This window comes from Dendronephthya gigantea, unplaced genomic scaffold (genome assembly GCF_004324835.1).
Source record: "Dendronephthya gigantea isolate DGI-Jeju-01 unplaced genomic scaffold, DenGig_1.0 000034F, whole genome shotgun sequence".
In the NCBI taxonomy this organism is placed as follows: Eukaryota; Metazoa; Cnidaria; class Anthozoa; order Malacalcyonacea; family Nephtheidae; genus Dendronephthya; species Dendronephthya gigantea.
Genome location: NW_021163044.1, coordinates 1,026,246 through 1,042,744, shown reverse-complemented (window position 1 = coordinate 1,042,744; position 16,499 = coordinate 1,026,246). Strand labels below are relative to the sequence as shown.

The 16,499-nt window shown below is 37.3% G+C and overlaps 4 protein-coding genes and 1 long non-coding RNA gene across 6 annotated transcripts; 3 read left to right on the top strand and 2 right to left on the bottom strand.

The window, feature by feature from the left end:
* Nucleotides 1-22: 22 nt before the first annotated feature.
* On the bottom strand, nt 23-6,293 carry LOC114525315. The gene is made up of 3 exons (XR_003687183.1): nt 6,169-6,293; nt 3,997-4,260; nt 23-79 (listed from the first exon to the last, which is right to left on the bottom strand). It is a non-coding gene; the product is annotated as an uncharacterized LOC114525315 (long non-coding RNA).
* A 1,022-nt stretch (nt 6,294-7,315) lies between these two features.
* On the bottom strand, nt 7,316-9,774 carry LOC114525419. Its single transcript, XM_028546751.1, has 4 exons — nt 9,455-9,774; nt 9,140-9,196; nt 8,698-9,024; nt 7,316-8,612 (listed from the first exon to the last, which is right to left on the bottom strand). Exons 1-4 carry the CDS (start codon nt 9,623-9,625, stop codon nt 7,401-7,403), a joined length of 1,767 nt encoding a protein of 588 aa, XP_028402552.1. The 5' UTR covers nt 9,626-9,774; the 3' UTR covers nt 7,316-7,400.
* Nucleotides 9,775-9,987: 213 nt separating this feature from the next.
* On the top strand, nt 9,988-12,127 carry LOC114525272 (ras-related protein Rab-8A-like). The gene is made up of 6 exons (XM_028546510.1): nt 9,988-10,183; nt 10,343-10,403; nt 10,987-11,125; nt 11,212-11,301; nt 11,386-11,502; nt 11,581-12,127. The coding sequence occupies exons 1-6, from the start codon at nt 10,060-10,062 to the stop codon at nt 11,668-11,670; spliced, it is 621 nt and encodes a 206-aa protein (XP_028402311.1). The 5' UTR covers nt 9,988-10,059; the 3' UTR covers nt 11,671-12,127.
* Nucleotides 12,128-12,224: 97 nt separating this feature from the next.
* Nucleotides 12,225-14,718, top strand: LOC114525273 (ras-related protein SEC4-like). 2 transcript variants are annotated; one of them, XM_028546511.1, is made up of 8 exons: nt 12,225-13,070; nt 13,292-13,349; nt 13,585-13,645; nt 13,779-13,862; nt 13,970-14,056; nt 14,129-14,200; nt 14,281-14,346; nt 14,453-14,718. In XM_028546511.1, the coding sequence occupies exons 1-8, from the start codon at nt 12,953-12,955 to the stop codon at nt 14,501-14,503; spliced, it is 597 nt and encodes a 198-aa protein (XP_028402312.1). In that variant the 5' UTR covers nt 12,225-12,952; the 3' UTR covers nt 14,504-14,718. The 2 variants fall into 2 exon arrangements, with proteins under 2 accessions (XP_028402312.1, XP_028402313.1); XM_028546512.1 differs by lacking the exon at nt 14,281-14,346.
* Nucleotides 14,719-15,073: 355 nt separating this feature from the next.
* On the top strand, nt 15,074-16,466 carry LOC114525331 (tetratricopeptide repeat protein 28-like). The gene is made up of 3 exons (XM_028546589.1): nt 15,074-15,316; nt 15,664-16,107; nt 16,287-16,466. The coding sequence occupies exons 1-3, from the start codon at nt 15,106-15,108 to the stop codon at nt 16,373-16,375; spliced, it is 744 nt and encodes a 247-aa protein (XP_028402390.1). The 5' UTR covers nt 15,074-15,105; the 3' UTR covers nt 16,376-16,466.
* The last annotated feature ends 33 nt before the right edge of the window (nt 16,467-16,499 follow it).

Here is a 16,499-nt window from a genome sequence, read left to right as displayed (position 1 = left end):
TCTTGGTGGTCGTTTTTTTCGTGGCGATCGGTCTTGGTGGAGATCGGTTTCTTGGTAGTCGGAGCAACTGTGCCATTGACTATGAAAGAAGAATGGAAATTAGATATTCAAGTGAGCGTTAAAGAAACGCTGATTGGTCCGACCAGGCATTTCCTAAATTTCCTCGCAAGGCTAACGATACTTCGACGGAAGTAAGCGCCGTTGATTTGTTCGCAGGTTTTAATGTCTCGTGAACAATATGGTATTCACCTTCACGTTATCATCGCCAGAGCCCATATGACAGGCCTGGAGTAAAAAATAAACATCGAGGGCCGATCCACTAATTGTTGAGCAAGTTGAGGTTTCCAAAAATTTATGGAAAACAACTTTGAAATAGTGATCACCGAACTGAAGAATACACACTCGCTTTAATTAAACTCTAATCCCTTAAGACTCCTGTACCAAGGATTCGAAAAGTGACAACAACGGCTACGCTTTTGTAAATTAATTTTCTTCAATAGTTTTTATCTATCTTTAATTCATTCTCTAACTCTACATGGACACTGCGCGTGTGGCTACACAAATAACGTGATGTGTGTGATGATATAAATTGATGCACGAAATGCTATATCTGTCAAGTTTTCTTAAACTTCCTTTTTGGCAGGACTCAAGCAAATGACGCAAATGTTCTGTGTTTTATCACCGAATAAGGTTGCTTCTTAAAACTGTAAACATAACAGAAACGGTTCTAATATGATCCGTAGTTCGTAATATTTGGAAAGGTTTATGATCTTTACTCGGGAGGGGGACCAGACATGATACACACACGTCAATATAAGTCTACTTACGCGGTTTAAGAATTACTGGGGATGCCAAGTTGATTCGTATATTTAACTCTCTGGGGCCTGGGCTTGACAGGTGCATGGGTATGGGGAAAAAACTACTTAATGTCTGTGTCAGACAGACGACTCTGCATGTACTACAGCTTATAGAACAGATATCTGTCTCAAAGCTGGAGAGCAATTGAATGATTTCGAGTGCCTAATATACTAAAATGCGCAGTGTTTTCTAACAGCCGAATTCATATTAGAGACGGGAAACTCGTCTAAGACGGGAAACTCGTCTTAGACGGGAAACTCGTCGAATGTGAATCCGGTCACAGACGGTTTCTCGTCCGAATTTACCCGTCTAACTTTCCCGTCTAAAATGTCAAGGACGGAACAAGGCTAAGAGAAAACAAACACAATTATTATCGTAATATAATAAATTACGACACCCTTTTTAGCATTACCCGACCCATCACACGTATAAATTTATCCATTCCTATTCATGTCCAGACGTGTTTTTACCATCAACTTTCCTGTTACAATTTACTGCTAATGGAGCTTAACGAAGCTTACAAATTCGTTCATAATTTTAGTGATCAAACTACATAATTCGCAACGCCAGCGGGGGTGCGCCGTGCGTTATTAGTGTCTTGTACTCCAGACAGAGTGGATCAAAGAGCGATAGCTTCATAGATTGAAGACTTAGAAGAGCTTTGAATATCAGATTCGTGACAAGTGTGGACATTCAATATTTGTTCACAAGCATACCAAAACTATTAGGAGGTTTGAAGCGACGATGTATTCGTGATAAGGACTTAAATGCATGCAAATTTTGAACATTTCCTGTTGCAAATCGATATGATCGAAAGCTGCCCGGCCCCCAGCTCAGTGATATTCTAATATGCGCAGTTTGCTATAAGATTTTTCAAAGGTATAGCTGAATACTGATCACACCATAGCGGCACCGTACAGGAAGGAACATATTTGCCTTTGATCCACACAAATTCACAAAAAGATCAAGGCAAATCTCTTGAAATATTAAATAATTTATGCTGATACAAGACGAATGGAATTCATCAGTTCAATGTAACCGTGAACCGAATGACTAATGCAGAATATACCTCTTACTTTCAGTTGACGCGAACGAATATGAATGTAGGTTATCAAACTGGGAGGCTGTTTATCCATTGATAAAACATACAAGTTTGGGAATTGTGTCGTGAATTTTATATTATATTTATTAACATGTAATAAAAATATAATCACAACAGCTTCTCGAAACTATACCGCATGTACTGTCACTCCAGACCGATCCCACGCAGGCGGTAGCTGTGTATGTAGCGCAGCCTTGAATTACTGTCTTGTTCAGGAAAGTAATACATTAAGCCGTTTCCAGACTGACCAGACTTACCCTGGGTAGTTTCAGAGCTTCGCTTGCAATCGTTATAGCGCTTCCTTTCGCTTGCAAACAAAGAAAGGAATATTATAACCAGAATGACGAGAATAACAATGACCACAGCTAGTATTTTCACAGTCTTCGACCTGGGGCTTTGACTGAATTTGATCGCTCCAAATGATGCGCTGTCCTCCTCGTCCTTTTCGAAAGGTTTTGTGTACTTGACACCCGTCTCTGCCATCTTGTATAATGAATATCACACGTTATTTATGTCGTCTGGTCACAAGGTCAACGTGATCGAAACACTTGGGGATCCTTATTAATTATGAATCAACTGAGGTTCGAATTTATGGTAATTGCGCTTGTCAAATCTTCACGCCAAATCACGCAATGCAATGTGTGCATTTTAAGGAGATCAAGATAAAATCTACGTTGAGGATGTGTTTCATTTTTTATCTCCGGTACATTGAGCGGCCTTCCCATAATACTTATGATTAATAACGCAATACCCTAAGTACCATAGACCACACGTCTCTGTGAGACTGCGGAAAGGGTATAGGATGGTGATGAGGATATAAAAAAAACTGCGGCAACCATATAACCATTACTGGAGCACAAGAAATAACTCGTATCCCAAAAGCACAAAAACATTGCTTCTTCAATATACTCTCGTGCTATTCTGCATTATGCTCTCGAATTTACAGTAACTTCACAGTTATATTGCTGTTTGAATACTATTGAAAGCAACTCGGAATTTTCAGAACACCCAGTAGATCCATGAAGTATATCAGCACAGCAGATAGATCGGGATTCATTACGTGAGGACAGAAACGAACCATCCACGCACGCACGGCATCCACCCGTAGCACGGTTGCTATGGCCTGTGGGGTTTCAAATCTTCGATATTTATGTGTCTGACAGTTGTAACATGCAACCATAGATAAGGACTGTGGGAAAGTATGCGGAAAATATGCGAAAAGTATTCGTCGTCAACGACCCTTTCCTGTCCAACGTGGAGATCATAGGCACAGCTTGCGTTTGAACTACGATCAACCATCATTCATTTCACGATGCTGCCATTCGCCCCTTTTTATTCATCGCCCCAGAAATGCAGTTGTTATCCCAACCTATTATCCTGTTAGGATTTTGCGTTTTCCAGATATCACTTTCAAGTTTCAAAGTGCATCCAAATGATCCAATACGGTATTGTCTTGCCTATGACAGACTCGTAATCTTGCATCTAGACATTCCGAGCAACCTAACAGCCACACACAGGATCTTCAGGAGTTTGCTATCATCGTCAGCTTCCGTCATGACGCTCTTCATCATAGCGCCGTTACGAATTGTGCACGAGGAAAGTACGCATAATTAATTGCAAAAAAAAACACATGACGCAAGCAAGATTTATTTATTTTCGCGACGAAATCTGGCAATCACTTGTTAAGTAAATATGACAATGTACAATACAATTGTCCAGAAATGCAAGCATTTTACTAAACACAGCTACGAACGTGGAACACACATAGGAACGCGGTCCATATTATTAAAAAGTCTCCCACTTTATCGCGTAAACTGATTACCCTTAACTTTGACGTACCTTGTTTCCGAGCAATGTACCATTGTCTGCTCATACCTGAGTAACCGTGCATGAATCGTGTTGACTGTTCGATAATTAAGACGCAGTATTTATTGCCCCCTGTACACGCGTTTAGGATCTTTCACGAGCTATGCTTCGTGACAAGAACTGTCATCCTAACGGCATATTATTCAAAAGACAAAATCCTTTATACTGACCTCTGCCTCTTGATCCAGAACTGGACGAATCTTTGTTGTCCTCTCTTTCTTTGGCGTACAGGATGATGAAGGCCACGATGATGATGACCAACACAATAAGAATTACAATAAGAATTGGTTCTCTCTTCTTTGCTTTGTTGGAGTTGAAGGTGAGTGCGTCTTCAGTCTCCATGTTTGAAAATTTCTTTGTGGCTTCGGTGTTTAAATACGATGGATTGTCTTGCGCCATGTTGACAGCGTTACCTCAAAATGAGTTGATCCTCACTAGCAAGTAGCAATTGATGAAAATTAATTCTTATCCGGCATAGTTTCAAATGCATCGATCCGAGTAGATCGGATTTCGACAGAGGATAGGATTTAGGGCGTCGTTCTAAACTAAAGCTGTAGATTGAGAAACAACGGCTTACCTTTATCAAACACTTTACACAAAAATAGATTGTCCTTAAAAAATATTACAAGCAAGCGGGCAAAGAATGATGGGTATCTTCTTAATTTTAGTAACACATCGGAGCCAATCAGGGACAGTTTTCATTTTTAACCAACACTCACACGAAATTAGTAACTTATGTTGAATTGCTAGTTGGCCGCTGTCGTTTCAATGATCTAAGTTAGATTTTAAACAGGTTCAGAGTAGTTAGTTAGTAGTTAATGTTAGTATTCTCACAGTGAACTTCGATGCATGCGTAATGAGTATTAATTACTTTGATATTTAATATGGTTGTGCAAACGTAACTACAGCAGATGGTTAAATATTTAATCAGAATTCATCGGCTTGGCATAATTGCATGAGCAAGAGTCTATAAGATGACGCGAAGGATGACAAGTCAAATCTTAAACAAACGGGAAATCATTTCATTAAGAAAAGGCCTCAACCTCATTCGTTTTTAGAATTGATATCTTTTCAATGATTCTTGTGCTTTGCTTCAAAAAAGATCAATGAGGGAAATCACATTAATTTAATTCTCTGTCTGGTAGGTTTCTCAGAGAGGGGCGCATTTGAGCGGAGGACTGAAGATGAATAGAATTTAAGCAGAAATGACTTAGCATCAAATGTTGTATAACAACTGCCTAAAATAGACGAAACACTTTTCGACGTTTCGACCTGAGGTCCTACACGTCAGGAGAGTTAGTATGACTAAATTGTTTGAAGACGCTGCCATGCTGCTCCCTGGTAACATGAAGCAGAAATTGACAGATATTTCCAAGTATATTCTCAATGTATATCACATAGCTTTGTTACTTTGCAAGGATAAAATAAAGCCTTATTAATTAACCAAAGTTTTATGTAACAATATAAACATCATAAGCAATCGCCTGATGAGGAAGTCAATCAAACAAACTTGGAATCTGTACAGAACGGTTTTTTAAGGCTTGTACATCATTCTGGTTTGCTCGTAGTAGTTCATTCGTTTCTTCAAATAACTACATGTGAAATGAAAACTTGAGCCTCAAGCTTTTTAAAATCTGCAACCTTTATCTTTGTCATATATCCAAAAAATCCATTAGTCTATAACTGTATTATAGGATGTTAAATACACATTCTCTGATGTATCTCTGGAGAGATTTAAAACTGTTAAGGCAGAAACAAACGAGCTTAAAACCGCAAGTCTGAATGACATTCAATCATACTGACGATTGCTTGGGATTAGTTGGACTTAAGTGGAAAAAAGCAAATAAAAGGTCATCTGGCAATGATGCGCGTGCAAGGAAGTTATGGTTTTGGCGTTTGCGCAATATACCAATGCGAAAAAAAAAGGTGTCGAAAAGAAATAAAATAACTTTAATATAAATAAATCTGCGGAATAAATACTTCGTGAAACTAACTACAAAATGGCATCTGTCTAAGTAAGAACGAGTAACAATGCGACTAAAATGAAGCTGTACTATGATGCATGGCTTGATAGCGGGTCGTGCAGATACGCACGTTCTATCTCGCAAAAAGAAAATATGCTGCGTTTTAAGAAGTACACATCATACTATTGTGTCGGTACGATTGATTTCTTATTTCTGTTCCGCTTTACGTCCACAAGTTGTATTTGAAGTGCATTGAAAAGTTTGGGTATTTCTAGTTGCCATTTGGTCGAAATCATACCATGTGGTAATGCGTATTGCGGAACCAGACTTAAAACGAGTCGAAAAAAGAATCAAGCATTACTAGTAACAGTACCTTACCTTTTTCCAACAATTAAGGAAGAGATAAATTCAAATGTTCCTGTGTGTTTGTTGTAGATAAAGTGTTTGTGTTGTTTAAGTGCAGAGACAGTACTTTTATCTCCGTTCAACCAGCAGACAAATAATTGATGTGAAACCTGATCCATTGAACAGATGGCGCACCAAGTGATCTGATCTCTGAAATCGTAACTGGACTGCTTAGAATTTAAGAGTGTCCAAATGATGAAATTCGAATCCAGTAATGTTGCAATCATGGCTGATTTTTTCAATCAATTATCCGAAAATATATCGCTGGAACGTCGGCGTTTTGATTACATGGAATCGAGGCACCTTGCTGGAAACGAATGAGCCTTTATCTATCTGGTCAGCGCCCGTACTAATAACGATCAATCAATCAATCAAGGAAGCAACGTAATAATTATACAGTCCACAACCTGAAAAACAGATTATATTAACCCTCTGTGTAACAATCGAGTATATTAGAAAGCATAGCTGTGACTTAAATAATCGAAGGCAGTTGTACAGAAAGTCAACATATGCTATACTATGCACAGACCTTTGACAGAACAAAACACAACTGAATTCAACATGATGAACTGGCAAATGCATTTGCAACATGATAAACTGGGCTTCATTTGCAAATGCATTTAATGCAAAGGACTTGACTTAAATCTTAATGCGTCCCAGTTGAATACAAAAATCATCGCAGATTTATGCTATGTACACAGACCTTTGTGCATGATAAACGAAAAAATTAAAGTGACAAACTGATACATCTTCTAATTCCAACACGAGCTAGGGGAGAGGGGGCATCCAACTAGAGAATACAGCGTTAATCACTGATGAAAAAACTAATTCGGTTTAAGATATGTTTAACATGGATCTTTCTTGTATTAAAGAAAATAAAAAACCAAAAACGGCATCGCATTTTTGGTGCCCAGAACTGACATGGACAGTTGGCCATGAGGCGATATGGGAAGACTTATAAACTGTTTCAGAATGGATTTAAGAAACGTTTCTATCCCAACATTTCCATCGAATATGCATGCCCTTGTTATAAGAGCCTAATGGGGAAATGCATGTGATAGCTAATAAGGGAGTAATTGGACAGAAAAAATAACAAAACAAATAGAAATAATGTTGATTTCATAAAATTCAAATACATTTGGTATATAATATATATAATAATATATGTATACAATATAATATATCTGCAATAAAGTTTCTATGGTTTACAACGTCGTTTCTTTACAATCACAACAGGCAACATCGCTCTCTATTTTTGAACCATCTTGTATTTCCTTACGCAGTGATGGATGCTGTTCTAAAATATGCCCAGGATTGTTTCTGGGTCTCCTGCGCTTCTTCCTAGGTCTTGTTGGTTTGTTTGACTCAGTGAAATTTCGGAACAAGCTTTCACGGTTCTCATCAGAGCGATCTAAGCATGGGTTATCAGCGTCAGCTGTCTCTGATGTGGCAATTGAGACTTGCCTAGGGTAATCATTTGTAGTATCATCACCATATTTTGTTACATTATCCATTGTGTAGCAAGGTGTGCTGTTGGCCCGTTTTTTTGTTATCGGAGAAGGGGTGTCACTCAACCACTGGGCCTCATTTTCGGACAGTGATCGTTCCCAGGGTTTATCATTAATTGTAACGTGGTCACTGTGTATTTCATCGTGAGCACAATGAACGACGCTATCAGATGGTGTACCTCTGATCTGTTGCATCCAGGGACGTTCACAGGGTCCAAAATGTTCATTACTTCGAGCTAAACGATTGTTGATATCGCCCCTGCCAGTGCTTGATCTATCTAAAGTTAGCTCACGGGCTTCTCTACCGCTCCTGAACACAGTATCATGTGGTGTCTCAGAGTCAGAATCTGTTGAACTGGATGGTAATCGTTCCTGGACACTTGATAAAGTAGCTTCTTGGGATTCATCCAACATTTCATCTTCCAAATTCTCAAGCCTACCAGGTGCATGACTGGGGCTATTGTTTTCATGGGTTAGCATACCACCACTAGTGCCTGAACTAGAACCTAGGTCCCTCATATCTGTCCTATCAATGTAATCAAAACTGTCTTCTGAAACAGTCCCAGCACCTTGTCCAAAAAACCGAAATATTGAATTTCCAAAACTGCCCCAGGATATTGCATTCTGTCTCATGGTGAAGCCCACACCTAGTGAACCATGGGATTCACATCGACCAGCAATTGAAGGTTCCCTTGATGTATAGGGAGGTGGGAAATCAACAGAATCAAACAGGGTTGGTGGTTGTCGTCTGTACTGACTCAGACCCCTAGGGGTGGTTGGTACTTGGTAATAAATCGGTGGAGCCCAAGGTGGTAGGTTGTTGATAGGGTCTGAAGGGAACGGTGACCAGTTGTAGCGATGGTCATAGTCTGGCTGTGCAGATGGGTGTGACCAACGGAATGCACAACTCTACACATAGAGAAATGGGGCATTTTAGTAGAATTGTAAGAAAAGAATATACTAAATTGAACAATGGACAGTTAAATCAACATACCTGACTATAGCGGCTATATTGAGCTCCTAATGTACACCCCATCAGTGTGACTGTCAGACTAATTATACAGCATAAAATATTTGCTACACAAAGACTGTACATGACATCTTTAAGAAAACCATTGACAATGTTACAATCTCTCACACTTGAGAACTTGTATTCGTAGGAACATGTTGCATTGGTAACACAACATTGACATGCATGTTCGAATTTAATTTCGCGGCAAAAGCTCAGCGTCTTGAGAAAGCCAGCCGAGTCCCCTGTTAAGACTGTTGCTACCAAACTTACAACAACGCTGGCTGTTGAGAGAAATGTGTATATTCCAATCTAAAATGAAGGAAATTGGTCATGCAGATGTCATGTGAATGCTCAATATTGAATATTCACAATTATTTGTCTGCTTTTATTAAGTTCTCAACCAATACAATTTTCAATGACTTACAGATACTATTGACAATTGTTTCCATGTTAGAAATCCAACAGAACCAGTAAAAAGTGCCTGAAAACAAAAACAAGGTTTTTGGAGACTTGTAGTTAAGGGAGGATTTTTGTCATTGTGAGAGTCTATCATACCTTGTGACATTAACTTAAGATGAAATTAAGATATTTTGTGATTGATTCAGATTATAGTAATAAAAATACAACGTCATAACCGCCTAAGGCTTCTTTAGAAATTATTGCGCATTTAATTACTCATTTAAATGATCTGTTTCTAATACAACCACAGTTACAAACAAACTATACTATAAAAGCTTACCATAAAGCCTGCCCAATATGGTGATGCTCCACGTATTTTCGCCGAAGAAGTTGAAGCGAAGGCGGTGAACGACATGCCTATTATGACAGCACCTAACGCAACTTGAAATGAACTAAGAGTCACAATGCCTCGTCGAATTTTACGTTCTCTTGGGGCTATTTCACCTTCCATTGACTTTAAAATGAAAATAAAACAAACACAATATATTCTCTTGTTTTCCTTTGCGCTTTTATGGAAAATAATCCCGTTTTAAATTCATTTAAATGCCCTTTTGCAGTGTAAAATAATCACAATAATATTTGACCTCAATATTTTTTAAAATTCTGTGGAGTGTGGACCCGATTGGCAATTATAGGTACATTTAGCTACATTTGATAGGAGCAGAGATGGATATATTAGGAAATCTGAGAACAGTGTTGGTTCATTAATCAGTCCAGAATGATCTGAGATCAGTTACTAGTTAAAGCTTTTTTCCCTGATCCCATCTTATCCAGCAATTATCCTAATTTATCCAGTGATTTTACATGGGCATGCGCAATACCCCACTTCTACCACACCTGATGGCTGAGGCTGGAAAAGAAGAGTAAATTTCATCCGGCTTTTGGATGGCAAAAACCTACGATTTCTTATTCAAATTGCTTCTGATCGGTGATTCCGGAGTTGGCAAAACATGCGTACTGTTTAGGTTTTCCGAAGATGCGTTCAATTCGACGTTTATTTCGACAATCGGTAAAGATATTTACGTATGCTTGTCTCAGACCTGTCTGCGACATACAGTCGATTTTGAAATATGTATCGTGCATTTCCCTTCCTAATTTGGCCCAACTGGTGCGTTATATAGACACATTTTAATCCTACCCACTCAAGTGTTTGTTTCTTTATATTAAGGTATCGACTTCAAGATACGAACAATTGAATTAGATGGCAAGAAAATAAAACTTCAAATATGGTATAAAATGACGTTTTGTAATTCAACATTTACTATGCTTATCGTTTTTAAAATATCATCTTTGACCGTGTTTATTGTGGTGCGTTCCTCTTTTTGAATGCACTACAATATCCTTCTGTACCGGAAAGTTTCCGATCTTATGCCAATGCTTTATTCGCGATATCTAGTTGTATATGTTATGAATCTGTATTAAATACTATGATTACCGATCAAAATTTCCTGGTCTATTAATAATAATGCGTCATGTTTTGTGTGAAGGCATTGCAAGCAGTGACATGATTACTTACAGAAAAAATATTTAGAAATTTATACTACTGTGTAAGAATATATATTAAAGTGTATAAAAGTATTCTCAAATAGAAGATTATATTACTATTCATATTTATACCAAATATTAAATGCTATTTCAGTGCAAGATAATGGGCTACTTAAAGCATACAGACAAAGAGAATATTTGTTAGCGTCATTAGTGCCTAGAAACTCCTTTTACAAGTAAAATCAGTTTGAATAAAATATAATAAAACAAAAGAACATGCTTTGTGGAATAAAATTTCACCAAGTAATTTGATATTGAAATCTTCAGGGACACTGCAGGTCAAGAACGCTTCAGAACTATTACAACTGCTTACTACAGAGGAGCTATGGGTATAATGCTGGTGTATGACATCACAAATGAAAAATCTTTTGATAATATTAAAAATTGGATTAGAAATATTGAAGAGGTAAGTAGAAATCTAAAATGCAGAATATTTGTGTGAACTCAGATAGATCTCTAAGCGAAACATAAAGAATGTGTTGTACTTTCCAGCATGCATCATCAGATGTAGAGAAGATGGTTTTAGGCAATAAATGTGACATGGATGACAGACGTCAGGTTTCAAAGACCAAAGGAGAACAGGTTTGTTTCGAATGCTAGTTGATATTCCAGTTGCCTTATCAAGATATAATTTCCCCCATCTCATTCAATATTTTTTGATAACAGCTTGCAGTTGAGTATGGTATCAAATTCATGGAAACAAGTGCAAAAGCCAGCATCAACGTGGAAGAAGCTTTCTACGCTTTGGCACGAGATATCAAAGCCAAAATGGATAAAAAATTGGTATGAGCTCTATTTGAGGTAACAATTAGTAACCAATTACTAATCATTTATCATTTCTTGTGGTTTTTGCAACTTTAGGAGGACCAGAACAGGACAACAGGCAGTGTGAAAATTACAAATCAACCAAATAAAAAATCAAGTAGTGGCTGGAGATGTATATTACTATAGTACAACTAAATACTGGATCAATGTCAGAGATCAAATGAACCAAAATATTTGTTAGCTCTCCGCGTTTAAACAAATATTTGGTTTCGAGTTTTTGTGCATATTTTACAACAATTTGATTGGATTAAGTGGTGTTAGCATTCAAATTCTGCAGACTTTTTATGCTCAGTATCTAACCATGAATAACCGTTGAAACATTAAATTTATAGGCAATACTTTTTTACATAAGTGCGATGTTATTTTGACATAATACACCACCTGTTTGTAATGTGAAGTGCTCTCTGATCTTAGACTTGTGTTTAGTAATCCTTTATAACATAACTGTAGTAGTTTAAGTACGGAACTAATTCGAACTAATAAATACCTTTTTGGTGTGAAGAGACAATGGAATAGCCAATAAGGCTCCGGGAATGAAACATTCAATACAGAAACTTCTATAAAATAAAAATTCATACAATGATTAAAGCTTTTGCAACAGTATTTAAATGCACTGAATCAAGGCTTAATTATTTAAATAGTTACCTCTAGTGTGGCTTCTTGCAGTAAAAATACACATCCAAATTAAGGCTAGTTTGGTCCTCAATGGTCACCTAACAATAAAATGGGATTTTGTGTCTGATGATAAATATGTTCTCTAAAAGCTGTATTAAGATGATATGGTAGTGATTTTAAAATAACAGTTTTTTCAAGTAGTCTATATGGAAAAGGGCGTGGTTGAATTAATTATTCTTCAACATCCTTGAGTTTAAATTGTGCAATTCAATATTGTATATTTTGTGACATTGGGGTGACAGCATAATGAGCATATGCTCATTCATTAAATACTAGAATTTTATAACACCATTGTGCAACATTGAATATGTGATAATGGTTACCTGAAAAATACCAAGAAATCCTTGACGTCCTTTGGAAATGCCACCCAGAAGTTCACTATACATCTCGTTTGCAATTTCTGCAATTCAGGTCAATAAAGACACGTCAAAACAGAGATTGTGTGTAAAATGATACCCTTCAGTGTGTGATGGTTAAAGTTCAACTGATTCTTATAACCCACAATCCCCGTAGTTTGTATTGAAAAAAATACGTGGAATTCTCGTGATATTCAAAGGTGAACGTCTAATATATAAACAAGTTTCCAAGAACCAGCTTCCGAGTTCCGACTGTTATACTGGAAGTTGCTTGATAACTTAAGTGGTGAAAATATTTGCATAAGACAAAATATGGGCGCTCAATGATATGCTTTAAATTAAAGTTGTAAATTGTGTACAAATATCGCAAGAACGGAATGCCTATATTGCTTAAATTTGTGTTAATCGGCGACAGTAATGTTGGAAAGACGGCAGTGATGAGAAGACTTTTAGGGGAACGATTTGACCCTGCATTTATAATGACAACTAATGGAGGTTTGTGTTAGGTTTTGTTAATATATCGAATGAATGAATGAACTTTTTAAGAATTGAACAGTTCATTCGTTCATCCAAAGAGTAGTATATCAGTAAATGAGCAGTGGAATAGATTGGCACACATCAAGACTCATAGTATATTCTTACCTTCTCCTTTGTGAATGAATTCAGTTTTAAATATGACTTGTATATAAATCAGATTCATGTAATTGATTTTTTAGAAGCACGCAAGAGGAAGACTTTGCTTGTTGATAACCAGAGAGTTGACCTAGAGTTATGGTAACTTACATAAAATTAATATGTAGTTGCAAATTAATAAATGATTGCAATTAATAAGGCCATAAGCAAGCGTGATCATTATTAAGAGGAATCCTTGGAAATTCTAAGAGTGGAGGAGTTTAACTAAACATTTGAACAATACCGTGCACATCATAAGCAAAATCCTCTTACCATGTATTTGCACTCCTGGCCTTTCATCAATATTGGTCACAAATAAGTCCTTTCTTCCATTCAGGGATGCTCCTGGACATGAAAGATTTCGTACTGATGCAGCTCTGTATATAAGAGACGCTAGGGTAATGTAATGCCCATTTTCCACCAAAAACCAGGTCCTACCAATTGTTGAGGTTTACTGAAGACTGACTAAAAGTTTTGAATGCAAATTAACGGGATAAGCAAAATCCTCACTGATTTAATTGTTCCTTGAAGGCTGTTTTGGTGTTTTTTGATGTTACAAACGAAGCAAGTTTTCAGAACATAGATAATTGGTTGAAATTTATACCCCAGACAGATGTAAGTGATTATATACTTTATATACTTTATATCAGAGTGATATTTTTACCAATTTTTACCCCATTACAGTTTTGTTGATAATAATGACTGCAACTTGTTCATTTCAGAGCCCTGCACAAAAGCCTTTAACTTTTATAATTGGCAATAAAACAGATAAAGAACCTCGTCGTGTTGAACCAGACGAAGCTCAACATGTAGGATTTATTATTATATCATTTCTAGTCCAGTCAGTTTTTTTATTTTTGGTCATTTTCTTATATTTTTAGGTAGCTGATAAAAACAATTCCCCTTATTATGAAACAAGTGCAAGAGTAAATGATAATGAACATTTTAACAGGGTAACCCATTTACAGTTATACATTAGTCATAAAGTTTTTTTCTTCCTCTCAAATTTGTTCAATGAAGTTCTGTGTTACAGATGTTTGAACAAATTGTAGAAGAAGTTTTAAGGCAAGCACCAGAATTGACTGATTCGGGACCACAGGTTCGCGCAAATTAAGTAAACACGTTATGGTAGTACACTTAACCCTTTTCAGTTTTTTTGACCGGAAACAAAAGTTGAAAACATTATTTTATCCTATTTTTAATAGAATCCAAGAAATCCCGGAGAACCGTGGTATAAAAAGTGTGTTTTATTGTAACATAGCTATCTCGCAGTGACGCAGTTTACCAAAGTGGAATGAACTATTCCGAGCATAATAGACGGAATCAAATGTTTTTAAAGAAATTGAACGAAACGACAGGGTATTTTAATTATGTGACACTAATATATTAATCCGAATGTCATTAAAGAGAGAATGTTGTGAATTTTGTACACTCGCGTATGCATGTAGTTGATTTCCGACAGATATATAATTCGGACAAAATAAAATTTCATATTGAACCAAAGTCTTCTTTTTATAGTTGTGAAGTTTAATAGTGTGTAACGTAATCCCCACGATTTCACGAACTTCTTTCAATTGACATCATTTGCATGTCAAAAACTTAAAGTCAATTTTTTCGGGGACGCTTTGCTGCAAAATGGAAAAGCAAAATGAGCAAGCAATATGAAAATGAATCTTTATTGGGCTGGTCGGGTCCGTGCTATGCGTAACGCCAACCGACGGGCCGGCGCTGTTGACACTTGACAGGTCTTGCAAATTAATGTATGTCGACACGACGTTGCCACAAGCAGAACCTGCATAATATACAATCTTGTTCTCAATTCTCAATCTTGTTGGGTAAGATTGAAACGCGGATTAGCATGGAAAACGACGAAGCTGAAGGACAAGAATCCGATGAAGACTACGAAGACAGCGATTACGAGGAGTCCGTTGATGAGTCCAAAGAAGAAGAGAAAGTTGAGGAGGAACGGGGATCACTAGAAAACCAGATAGAACAATACAAAATGACGATAAAGAAAGCTGTTAAAGCAAAGAAATTCGAAGATGAGGCGAATGCTATGAATGATCTAGGTAATGACTATTTACACAAGCGGCAAGATAAGTCGTAGCACTGATTAATGACAGTCGGGAAACGTTCCTGAGAACTCATTTGCCATGCGTTTATTCACTGAGCTTTAAGAACGACCTGGGTATAGAATACAAATACAGTAGCTCCTATCTTGCCTGGGAGTTTATAAGATGCTGTTTTCCAGGGCATTTTTCTTCTCAGTGCATTCTGTAGCTGTGTAAGAGTATTTAACGATTTTAAGGACAGGAAAAGCCTTGAGAAATACATGACACATGTTGGGACAATTATACCCAGTGTTTGAGAATGAGAAAGTAGGCCAAACTTTTTCAGTCTTCCTAATATCTCATAGGCATTGTTTACTACAAAGTGGGCAGATATAAGGAAGCAGTTAACTGTCAAGAACGACAACTCACATTGGCAAAATTAATCAAGAACCAGAGAACAGAGAGACGCGCGCTTTGTAACCTGGGATGTGCCGCGAAATGGGCCAAAGATTACGACCGCGCGCTGGACTGTTTCCAAAAAGGCCTGGAAATGGCAACGGGTGAAGGAGACAAGAAAGCAGAGGGGAAGTTTTTGAATAATATCGCGAGCGCATACGAACACATGGCAGACTTTGAGAATGCAATAAAATATTATGAAATGAGACTTGAACTTGCAAAATCTATGAAAGACTCCACAGGCCAGACGAAATGCTGCGCAAGCATTGGAAATGTTTTACACGTCTCGGGAAACATCAGAGAAAGTATAAAATATTTTGAGCGAGTTGTTGTGTGTATAAAACTGAAAATAGGTAAGTTAGCACATTTGATGACGCATATACGTCCACAGTATCGCAGCTGAAGGTTAATACTAGGCTATGGCGTTGCAAGTCTGCCAGAAATGGCGAGGGATTAAACCAGGATTAAGGGATTATTCAAGTGCTTTCGATTATTAGTGCTCATTGTAAGTGTTTCCTTCTTCGTTCCACAGCTGCTGAAAATCAACAAGCGGCCAAATCACAGGAAGGATCTGAGAAAGATGTACGATCGTTAAGTCGGGCAAGCCAGTTCAGTTCTTGATGAAGAAGACGACAACACAAATCTAACTGTCGTTAAAAAATACGACAATCGTTGTTTTAGGAAATAGCAGTGAACACATTTGCTATTTCCTGTTCTGTACATATGACTTTTACGTAAATCTTTC